At 40.9% G+C, this 12,396-nt stretch overlaps 1 protein-coding gene across 1 annotated transcript in view; it reads right to left on the bottom strand.

Annotated features, from left to right (window-relative positions):
- Positions 1-11,934, bottom strand: part of LOC117385295 (netrin-G1-like) — a 104,075-nt gene extending 92,141 nt beyond the window's left edge. Inside the window, exon 1 of the mRNA XM_033982592.2 lies at positions 11,645-11,934. Coding sequence (XP_033838483.2) covers positions 11,645-11,902 — 258 coding nt within the window. The 5' untranslated portion in view covers positions 11,903-11,934. The remainder of the gene's footprint in view (positions 1-11,644) is intronic.
- Positions 11,935-12,396: the final 462 nt, after the last annotated feature.

Below are 12,396 nucleotides of genomic sequence, written 5' to 3'. Positions count from 1 at the left end.
TCTGTGCACTCAGGGAGATGGTGTTCTGCTTCTGGGAGTGTGGGCGTCTGACACAGCTGTTCCACCTGCTGGGGGCAGTATTTAGAAGTGTGGGGCAGGTGTTTAATGCACAGATGTTTGTGTAAGGGCTGAGATAGTATGAGATACTGTGTGGAGCAAGAGGAGGGGCCAGCTGCTGAGCTTTCTGTTAGGACAGTCCAAGATGGTGTATGTGAGCAGAAGGAGGAGGGTGCTGGCTCAGAGCTGGGTCACTGTGAGGGCTCTGTCAGGTTGGTTTACTCCATGAACAGTGATGAGGAGGGCTTTGAAGAGTGCTGAGGCTTGGGGAGAGCTTATTTGGACCATTTTTGTAACTAGAGTAAACAGTATGTAAATAGCATGTATGTATGTAAATGCTTGAGTTTATTTTTGTGTAAAAATGTTTTTGACAGAGACAATAAAGGTCTATTAAAAAATCTAAAATCTCCCTTTTCTCTATACTTGTCTCTTTCTTCCGCTATGCTTCTCACTCCCTTCCCACTTTCTCTCCATCCCCCTCTTTCTCACTCTCACCCCCCCTCTTTTTCTCTCCTTTATTTTCTACCCCTCTCTTTTCTCTCATCCTCCTCTCTCCCTCTTTTTCTCCCTCCCTCTCCTTTCTTTCTGCCCCCTCTCTCCCTGAATATATCTGGCACAAAATCTAAACCGCTAACAACCATCAGCACTCATCATCAGCTGCCCAGATCCGCAGTGTTCTGGTCCACACAGACTCACTCATGTCACTATAGCGATTGTGTAAACATTTGTGAGACCAATTTAGCATCAGAGCTTATCCCAGCATTTCCAAACTGCGCACATGGATATTTTGTAATTCTTCTGAACTTTACCCAGCTTGCACCAAACGAAGGGACAGAGATTGGATGGCCATATTTGCACACAGCTCCGCTTTTGGTGCAGTTGAAAGGGAAAGATGACACACTGGGGCATTCTCAGGCTGCCAAGTGAGTGACTGTAAACTCACAGTAGCAAATGCACACAAGCAATTACTGAAGGTTTTGTTTAAAGGGCACATATTATGCAAAATTGACTTTTTTGAGTTTTAACCATATACATTTGTTCCCTTATCAAAAACTGGAGTTGTATATAGCTTCATTCACACCGCTTCCGGTTATCCTCAGTAAGAAGTCCTTCTGAGCAGTAACGCGATTGAAATTTTCTCAGAATTGTCACAGAACGGGTATTTTACTTCTGTGGGGTATTAACTGCTAACACATAAGATATTTCCATCACTATGCAACCTTTTATTTGTTTTGAAAATGCTATATTCGCCGAAAACAATGTATTAACATGTTTATAAGTTTCTGAGTCTTCCCTCTCATTGCTCTCTACGCTAAGTCACTCACCCTTCAGAGCATTACAATTACAGTGCATCCCGCTATGAAACTACTGCACATCGCATCAGGTTTGTCAAGTTGCAGTATACAGTTTTGTATCATGTTTTTGTATATTTATGGAGAATTGTCATGTGGGAGCATGGATGATGTAGGCTTGTGGGCGGAGCTTTGGACAGAATCTTATAGTTAACTGTAAGGAGGGTTCAAATAAAGCCCGAGAGAGATTGCTAAATTGCTTAAATATGCATGGATAACATCAAAAAGCTTCTTCAGTGCATGTTTTTTGATGAGGGAACGTTATAACATGGTAGAAAGCTCCAACAATTAATTTCGCATATCTCGTCTACAAATCATCACTAGACTAGTTCTAAGCATTTCTGCAGCCAAATTGTGCTTATTACAATTACATAATATGATAAGCATGTCGGTTATCAGCTAGTTTAAGAGTTTTTCACATCTTCTTTCATTAGTATAGGGAGCACTGAAGCTGTGAAATAATTTGTGATCTTTTGGCTTAGTGTTTTCAAAATGTATTTAACTAAAACATGATATATAAAAATGTCTTTCAGCTTCCCTTCGAACGCTTGGATTAAAAGATGTGTTTTCCTGTCAGAGTACACGCCATTTGTTTGTCTCCATAGTGATTTTATTGCTTTGCCCGGAAAGTTATGGGAACAAGTAGATGACAGCATCAGGTCAGATTAATGGAGAGCCAAAAACAGTTATAACATCTTCATGGAGATAAGAAAAGTTACATAATGCACCTTTAAAATGAGTAGCTATCCAACAATACCCTTTACACTTTACAACTATCACACGTATCACAATTAGCATAGATAAAACTTGCAATTTTCTTCACTTTGGGTGTTATGGGTGTAGTTACTTGCTTATAAACTGCCAGTGAAACATGCCCACCACAATATGATTCATAATTCATTTAATTGCCCCCTACTTTGTTACAAACACCAAATCCACTAAAGCGGGTTGATTTGACTGTGGAGAGGCAGGAGTGGTATAATTAAACCAAGTTCTCACCATATCCGAATGCAGATGTGTTTTTTTCTGCACTGGCGGTCATCATTCATTAAGTCTATGTGGGGGAAGGCTGCAATAATTGCCTGGGACGAATCTGATGTCTCTAATTGGATAATTGGTGTTAAACCATAAAACGCTGAATTTTAACATTGCCTCGTGTCCATTAATTCCCCTATGCAGGAAGCTTAGACACATCATATTAGACAAATCTGTTACAGCATTAGTTTAACCAGCCTTGTCATTGCTTGGCTAAATGGCAGTATAACCGTTCTCCATAATAGCACAGTTAGCTTGCACTTGGCCTTTTCTGAATGCCACAGTTTCAAATATGTTTAGTTAGAATAGATTGTTAAAGGTCCTATATATATATTACACAAAATGGATTCTTGTGAGCCGTGTTATAGCATTGTCACCTAATCAAAAACACACCCGGAGTTGTGTTTTGTTTCATTCACACGTTTGAGTAATTCTTTGTTCAGAAAAAATTGGCAATTCCAGGGCTGGGATCATCCAAATGATTCTAGAGAAGGTGTGTAGAGTTTAACCTTTTTAAGGACTGAGCACATTATAGACCATTGCAGCTCACCTAGACTAGCCATAAAAATCATGTTAAAGAAAGTATCTGCATGTACCTTTGCCTTTTGATACATCACATAACTGACTGGGACAATCCCGGCGGCACCTGTGCTCTGATTGGTCATTTTCGAGGGACAACGTAAGCACATTACCGTAATGACAGTAATATATTTAAAAAGCCCCATGCCTCTGCTTTGAGATGCTGTTTGAATTTACAAGATAGCACAATTGCTGGTTGCGGAGTTACAGTAATGGAAAGTCCGCAAATGCAAATCTATTGGCGGCGATAGCATCCGACGCTATAGGGTTAACAACACAGAGGTGCACTTCCTGTATTATCATATGACATCATTTTGCTAATTTGTGGGTTAAAAACCCCTTAGCATTCCGGGTCATTTTGGTGAAATTGCCTTTGTTCTGACCTCTCCAAATTAAAATAATCACCACTATTGAACCCTCAGTAGTAAATGCACAAGTTTGGGGTCTTTTTAAAGGTAACACCCTATAGTTTTACCCACAGGTGTCAGAATCACTGTAAGTTTGTCTGCTGAGCATTTATACACTTTGGGGCGCAGATTGGCATTAGCTAATGCTAATGATTACACATGATACACATTTGACCCACAATAGCAGAATAAACCACGCTTACCGATCAGGAACAGCATCCAGTCCATCAAAACATAAGGTCCCTCTGCTCCTGAGTCCACCGTGAGATCTTCACTCGGTTCCATGAATCGCTCCGGGTCCGAGATGCCTCTAGTTTAACTTGTACAAACATCCACAGTGTCCTCGGTCGCGTACGTCCTTTGTTTTGTCCGTTTCGTCATGTTTAAAACGCAAAAGTGCTGCAAAACAGTGCGTAAAATTACGCAATTACGCGCGCGGGCCGTCAGAACGCCACGTGGTTAAGTTGTCGGCGCTCAAGTGACGGAAATGTAATCCGGTCATTTTTCAAAATAAAAGATTTTTCAAAATAAACGATTGTTCAGACTCAGATAATAAATACAACGGAAATAATTAATTATTTCTTGGACGGCCGGTGGCCCGGTACCAATTGATCCACGGACCGGTACCGGTCCACGGCCCGGTGGTTGGGGACCACTGGACTAGTATACACCATGGACCACTATGGAACCTACCTGGACGACTGAGGCATTACACAGATATAAGATATAAAAAAAGTATCATGATTTAATGTTGAAATGTTGAAAATCTCATTCTCTTGTCTACAATTTTAATATCATCACGGTATCGGAATCAATATTGATTATCGAGTCTATTAACCATTAAACAGGTTCTAATCTATAATATAAAATTTGGTTTTGTGTAACCCGCCTGGTTAGAACCAAATAAGATTTAAATAGTTTTAAAATGAGTATTTTTACATGTATTTTGCGTTTCAATATAAGTGGTTTTATTTTGAAAGTCGGACGTTTTATTTTGACGAAACCGGAAGTGGAATGAGCGCACGCAGGTAGCTTGACTGTGCTCCTTACGCGCAGAGCACGGCCTCTCCCTCACGTGTTGTTGGAAAAAATAGAGAAAAGGTATGAAACCCGAAGTTTTGTGTTTTGAAAGTGACAAATGTTAAAGTGTTTGTTTTAATGTGATTAAAGGTCCTGTTGGAGGTGGCAGAACCATTGCTGAGTTACTTTAAAATTGGTGAATCATCCGAGTTGGTCGTCTTGGTAAGCTAGCACGCACATGTTCACATTGACAAGCTCCTTGCGAACACGCTAGCTCATTATTTTGAGTATTTTGTACATTTTAAGTTCATTTTATAAAAAATATATTGTTAAAAGGAATTGAAGATAAAAATTGTCATTTTAAGTTAATTTAGTTATCTAAAATACGTATAACCAGCAAAGCTGTGATTTTTTTGTTATATTTCATTTAATTTATCTAAAACCTTGTGTTAAAAAGAGTTGATACATAGAAAATATAAATATGCATTATACTGTACAAGTTAATGTGTTTTCCATAAATAAGTGAACGCATTGGTAAAAATGTGATTATATTGTGAAATTCCATTGAAATTACTCTGGTTAAAATGATATATTTTAACAATATAAGACATTTATTTGAATATGAGACAGTTAATTGGAAAGTAATTGTAGTTACCTACATGTTAACTATATTAAGTTATTTTTCCATTTGATAGGATAAATTTATGTTGTACAACACTACCTATGTTGATATCTTATGTGAATTTGATATGAACCTATTTGCAATTGCACACATTGAGAATTGGATTGTAAAACCTGTTTTGCTAATACAGGTCAGGTTTTTGTACTTCACTGGAAAAGTGATGTTCCAACCTTTGTGTATAACGACATTGATGAAATCCGTTTGATGGCGAGCCTCCCAATCAAATCGTGAGCCCTATCATCCCATACAACGGATCCTGTGGTAGGATTTGTGTCAGTCCCACTGACCAATACCAACGAGCCTACTCCGGACACATTCCATGACTGACTATCCCCTGACTTATTGACTTGAACATTGATCTAAGTTGCAAAGAAACATTTCGGAAATGAACAATTCCCATGGGACACTTTTATTTTAGTTTTGGGCCAAATGTGTAAATGTATTTGAAATTGTATTGTGCACTTCTTTAATGTTTTTTATAACTAAAAGTTCACATTTAATTACATTTACTGAGTCTGTTGTTGTTGCTATATTTCAGCTCCTACGAACCTAGAGGTCCAGACGTGTACATACCCTGAGGTGGTTACATTTGCATTATGAACATTTTCCTTAGTATGAAAATAAAGTTAGATTTTTCTTATTTTTTTTTTTTTAACCTTGCAGACCTTCAATCCTTACTATCACATTTAATTAATTATAAAGCTGCCTAATCTCAGCATCCCTATTTTGAAGTAAAGGATATTTAGAAAGCAGAGTTGAGTGATTGTGAGTGACAGTGCCCCAGTGCATCGTGGGAGTGGCCCTAATACCCACACAGTGAAGAACCCCTGAAGGTCCAAGGCTAAAAATAAAAACAAGGTTAAGTCCCTGATGCTCGACATCTGTCTGAGTTATGATTTACCACAATGGAGCAAGTGTAACACCCAATATTTGTAAAGTTTGGTCCATAAATCAAATACTGTAAATCAAAACCAGACAAAATCCAAATTACGGGTGCGTTTACATGTCTGGATTAGATCAGGACTAAAGCTGCACTGGAATAGGACTAAAAGAAGACTATAAATTAAGACTAAACTGGGCTTAAACCAGAGACAAACCTAAGAATTTAATGGTAGATACTAAAACTGCAAACTTAATACTCATTTGAACATTTATACATACTGAAAAAAACAAATTTCCTGCATTAGAATGAGCTTGAGCTATATTATTAACCACGTAAGACCACATGGTGATATCAACGACGCTATTACTCTGTATCTGTATACATCAAGGAACCACTCAGCTGTTCACACACACACTTACACACTGTTCTATGCAGACAGGGGGTGAGATGGGTTAAGTATCTTGCCCAAAGACACAACAACAGGACATTTGTGGGAGCTAGAATCACACACATCAGTGGATCTGACAGCCCAACTAATGATGTTTATGTCAAGAGCTGTCGCCTCATTGTGGTTATGGAGTATCAAGTCTTTTTCCATAGCATGTGAATTTTTCATATTGTGACACTATTCTGAATTCAAGTCATTTAAACATTTTTTTTGCTGTTCAGAGTATGTCTTTATCCACATGGAACGTTCCGTGTGAGGACCTTGGTTTGATGGCATAAAGGAGACCACAGCAGAGCGTAAACACAAGGCTGATATTGTACAGAGCTTGTCACGCGTCGGATTAAGGGCTATAAATGTCATACTGTACTCACAAACCCAGAGGATTCACAAGAACAACTTCAAACTATTCCTGCTCCAGAGACCTGCTAATACTCGGAATAGGACTGCACAACATAAGAAATAGATGCGATGTTTGATAACTATGTTTTTTCTACTGCGATTATGAAGTTATTGCAATATTTGTATATACACAATAAGTTCAGTGCACATGCTTTCATTCACTTAGTCAAACTGGGTCAACAGGAGCCAAACAAGGCAAAATATCGGGACAAAACAGAGATCAAACCATGACCAAACCAATCTGAACGCACCCCAAGACAAATATCCTTGCAATAGTATATAAATTACCATGTACAGTACAGCTATTATATAATGTGCCAATCATGGACTGTATAAAAGAGTGGACTGGAGTGGAATTTCGACTGCGAGTATCAAAAGTATCAAAAGTGACTAAAGAGCTAATCTGGAGTAAAGCTGACTAAGGTAACGCCCCTTCCTGTTTAGCAGTGCTGTCAAACGGATCGCACCTGTTGCTAGCGGGGGCGACCATGGGGAAATAAAGCAGCTGATTAGTCTCTTGTTAATGTTCATATCTTGAGTTATGGACACAATAGCAAAATAAAAATACCAGGATCAAGTAGAACCGGTCAATATGAACATTTTAAGACCACAATGACAAGTCTAACAGCAGCATTTACAGAGAGAGGGGTGTACAGAGTTGATGGAGCCGAAAGTGCACCCATGTTCACTTCCTGTTTGGCACGTTAGCTAGCAGGTTAGCTATGTCCATTTATTTATACAGTCTATGGTACCAATATTTGACCTCTCTGTCACTCAAACAGCAGATTTCTCAATACTGGTGATACAGAACTGAAATAATTGAAATCATTGCACCCCACAGCTGAACTAGTTTTCTTGAATTTGCATTAAAACTAAATCTTGCAACTAACACCATCCACTACTGAGTCTGCAGAAATAAAATATTGATTGAAAAATGTAGCTTGAAATTCAATGTAGCTTGAAATTCAATATGAAGTTATAATGAAGACAGGTTATAATCTTGTTATGAATCGTATATGCAAAAGTGGAATCCTAGAAATCAGCCCCTAAGGTATCGAGGAAAATACAGGAGAATAAATGAAACAACAGAAACATGCAAGTTTGTGTAGTACTGTGTAAACCACACAGAATATTTGATTACATGGATTCTACTATTACTACTACTGCTGCTGATACTACAACTACTACTACTAATATGGCTGCTACTACTGCAACTAGTGGTACTGCTACTACTACTATGACTGCTACTACTACTACTATTACTATTAATACTGCTACTATTACTACTGTTACTACTGCTACTGTGGCTACTACTATTACTACTACTGCTACTGCTACTACTGGTATGACTACTATAACTACTGCTACTACTACTACTACTGCTATAACTACTACATCTACTGCTACTACTACTACTACTATTACTACTACTGCTGCAACTACTATTATTACTAGTACTACTACTGCTAATACTAATACTACTATTACTACTACTAATGCTACTACTGTTACTGTTACTACTGCTACTGTGGCTACTACTGCTACTGTTGCTACTGCTACTACTGCTATGACTATTACTACAACCACTACTAGTACTACTACTACTGCTACTAGTACTAAATAGAATAAACAGGTGATTTGTACAAACCTGTCTTCCAGTACACATCACTGTTCCCCTGCTCAGTTCTCATTCTCACATTGTTTTCCTCATTGCGTTATGGTAATTTCGCATACACTGTTTAATCTTTTGTTTTGCTTGGCAGACCGACACCGCTCACTGAAGACTGCAGACTCCTCTCCATCCAGTGCCACTAAAATGCCTCAATGCCATCTGGAACGCCAAGAAAAACTCCACTTTTTAAGGCGTTCATTTTAATTGGTAAATATTTACTTCTATCTTCTGGCACTTGCTCATCTTGTGTTAAATGCTTTGAAAGTCTACGGGGGGCTCTGCTTTCCCTATGATCGAGAACAAACGCAACCCACCACTGAACCGCTGATAGTGGCTGATAGGGGCCAATGGGACCCCGTGGAGATGCAGCAGTGAGAGATGTTGCATAATGAATACACTTGGACTGTCACTGCTAACTGTGATCTGCAGTGTTGTGTCGGCTCCCATGCATGTTTACAGTTGACTATACAAATATGGTAATGTAGAACAAATAGGCCTGAGGGGATAAAGATGGAGAGATAAAAGATGGTGAATTATATGCTTAGTGGAGGAAAATGCAGGGAGAGAGAAAGAGAGAGCAGAGTGGGCGGGTTAAAACGTGATTGACAGCTGCTTGAGTGCTATTAAAGTGCTTTTATTACACTATTTTGTGATATAATGTTGTTTTCCCATCACAAATGTACCCGGAGTTGTGTTTTTTTTTTTTTTTTGCTTGAGTCACACACGTTTAACAGTAAAACCCTGCATATTTAGGCTGAGTTCTTCTCAAACCGAAACACAAAAAGCAATACAGGAAGTGCTCCACTGTGTTTTTAAACTCCATGCAGCTTCACTAGAACCATGAGGAAAATTGTCCATCTCTACTGAACTAAAGTCAAAAAAACTACCACTGCATGACATCACAACGTGGAACAGAGCATTTTGAGCTTTGGAGATGTACACAGACTAATAATAAAGGGTTACTCGAACATATGTGAATGAAACAAAATACAACTCCAGGTACATTCCTGATAATGTTACAACACTCTAAGCTAACTGAGTGCTTTTAAGACTGCCCTATCTATGCACAAAAGCAATGCATCATGGGACAAAAGTGCAGGAGGAGATGCAAAGCTGTACCAACATCAAAACTCATTACTGTAACGGGATTTTTTTTTTTTTTTTAATAATAGTGCGCAAGTATAATAGATATAGATAAAATCTATTATAAGTAACATGTCTTTCTTTAAAGTTGCACATTAGCATGATTTAGCAACCAATAAAACATATGTAATTTTATTCCCTTCTATTTAAATAAAATAATAATAAATTGTTGGAAGAGAGACACAAGGAAACAACAAAAAAGGATAGAGAATATTGCTCAATCTATGAAAACCATGTGGAACCAGCTGGCTCCATGTGTCGTGGTTTAACATAGGATTGACAGACGGCACAAAGTGGGAGGGGCCAAATGTCTAAACTGAAACGTGGCGTCGGGTACGAGCCTTTGAAAAGCAAATCAACCCATTCTTCTTTAATTGAGTTCCCACAGAGTCCTACTACATGAGAGGTATCAGTCCATCTCCAGCCCGGTGTCCTGCCCTGTGCTGTAACACTTGACTAGCACCGTGTGAGCGCCCATTAATCTCCTCAGCACTGACGCCATATCGCCTTGTACGCTTTCTCTCCCCCACCTTCTATCGCTCTCCCTCTCTTTATTTTTCACCGCCCTCCCTCTCTCTCCCTCACCTCTTCTCTATCTGTCCTTGTATCTGTGTCTCTCCTCTACTTCTCACTTTCCTTCTCTATCTCATTCTCTCCCCGTCACCTTCTCTCTCCCTCTTTCCTACCCCTCTATTTCTCTTTCTCCCTCCCTTTCGCCCTCTCTCTCCCCCAACCTCTCTTCCTCCTCATTTATCTGTCTCCTCTCTCTGTCTTTCCCTGATATCTCCCCCATCTATCTCTCCTTCTCTCTCTCTCTTTCTCCCTTCCTTTCTCCCTATCCCTCTCTAGCTGTCCCTCCTTTTCTCTCAATATCCCTTCCCCCTCACCCTCCCTCTCTCTCTTTTGCTCTCTCTTTTTGTCCCTCCCTCTCTCCCCCTACATCTCTACCTGCTTCTTCTTTCTCTCCCTCTATCACTCTCATTCCCCTCTCCCCCTACCTCTCTACCTGCTCCTCCTTCTCCCCCTCTCTCCCTTCATCACTCTCCTTCCCCTCTCCCCCTACCTCTCTATCTCCCCCTCTTCTCTCTCTCTGTCTCTCTTCATCACCCTCCTTCCCTTCGTCCCCTACCTCTCTACCTGCTCCTTCTTTCTCTCCCTCTATCACTCTCCATTCCCTCTCCCCCTACCTCTCTATCTCCCCCTCCTTCTCTCTCTCTCCCTTCATCACTCTCCTTCCCCTTTTCCCCTACCTCCCTATCTCCCCCTCCTTCCTTCTCCCCCTCTCCCTTCATCACTCTCCTTCCCCTCTCCCCCTACCTTTCTACCTGCCCCTCCTTTTCTCTCTCTATTTGCTTCTCCATCACTCTCCTTCCCCTCTCCACCTACCTCTCTCTCTTCATCACTCTCCTTCCCCTCTCCCCCTACCTCTCTACCTGCCCCTCCTTTTTTCTCTCTTTCTCCTTCTCCATCACTCTCCTTCCCCTCTCCACCTACCTCTCTCTCTCTTCATCACTCTCCTTCCCCTCTCCTTCTACCTCTCTACCTGCTCCTTCTTTCTCTCCCTCTATCACTCTCCTTCCCCTCTCCTTCTACCTCTCTACCTGCTCCTTCTTTTTCTCCCTCTATCACTCTCCTTCCCCTCTCCCCCTACCTCTCTATCTCCCCCCTCTCTCCACCATCACTCTCCTGCCCCTCTCTCCCTCTCTCTTCCTCCATCACTCTCCTTCCCCTCTCTCCCTCTCTCCATCACTCTCCTTCTCCTCTCCTCCTCTCTCCCTTCATCTTTCTCCTTCCCCTCTCCCCCTCTCTCCCTCCATCACTCTCCTTCTCCTCTCCTCCTCTCTCCCTCCACCTCTCTCCTTCCCCTCTCCCCCTCTCTCCCTGACCCAGTACTCGTTGCGCTCGGGGCCCGTACAGCCTCATTTGTCTCCATCACCCCCGTCCGCAGCCCCTTCGTCACAACTCACCAAAGCGCAGTAGGTTTCGGGCGGATCTCCACACGTGATGTTGGGGGGGTCAAGGGTCACGCGCAGGTACTTTGTCATGTCCGTGGCTTCGGGCTGGCACGCCATGTAGTCCCAGGCCAGTCCTTCCTCCGTATAGATTTGAGATTTGCACACGTCGTAATGGCCCCAGCCCGACGGGTAGTGTTGCATGGCGTACACTAGGCTAACGCTAGCAGCCTGTAGCGTGAATGCGAACAACCAGAGCATCGCCGGTCGCATTCTTGGAGCGGAGTTTAAGATTCGTTGATGATTTGACGTCACAGTTGATGGTCTAAAGCAGAGATTGTGGAGGCGGTGGTAGCATCTTGCAATTTTTTCCACTTACATTCAGTTATGTGGCAGTTTTTTTTTAACGCCGTTTGCTGGTAAAATATGAGGTCACGTACAGGTTTTTGGACAAAGTTGAGAGAAGTCAAACACAGTGCGACACAAGAAGTACTTTGTCGGTCTGTGGATGTCAGAAACAACAGCTTGATGTTTCTTCAAATGTGTCTTTGGCTGCAGGCAGCATCCTGAAAGACAAAAAAACAAACAAAAAAAACAAAACTTCTTTAGTATGGGTTACTCAAAATCAACATATTACTGTAAAAATGACAGTATAAAAGTGTTAAAGAGCATATGACAGGTTAAAGGTAGGTATTTATCAAAGTTTTACATCAGTTAAGAGGCAGTTTGTGGAGAAAACAGGAAGAAAATACAGGACGTAGTGGGGT

This window comes from Periophthalmus magnuspinnatus, chromosome 17, assembly GCF_009829125.3.
Source record: "Periophthalmus magnuspinnatus isolate fPerMag1 chromosome 17, fPerMag1.2.pri, whole genome shotgun sequence".
Taxonomy (NCBI): domain Eukaryota; kingdom Metazoa; phylum Chordata; class Actinopteri; order Gobiiformes; family Gobiidae; genus Periophthalmus; species Periophthalmus magnuspinnatus.
The sequence above is the reverse complement of the archived record's forward strand: the minus strand, read 5'-3'. Positions and strand labels throughout refer to the sequence as shown.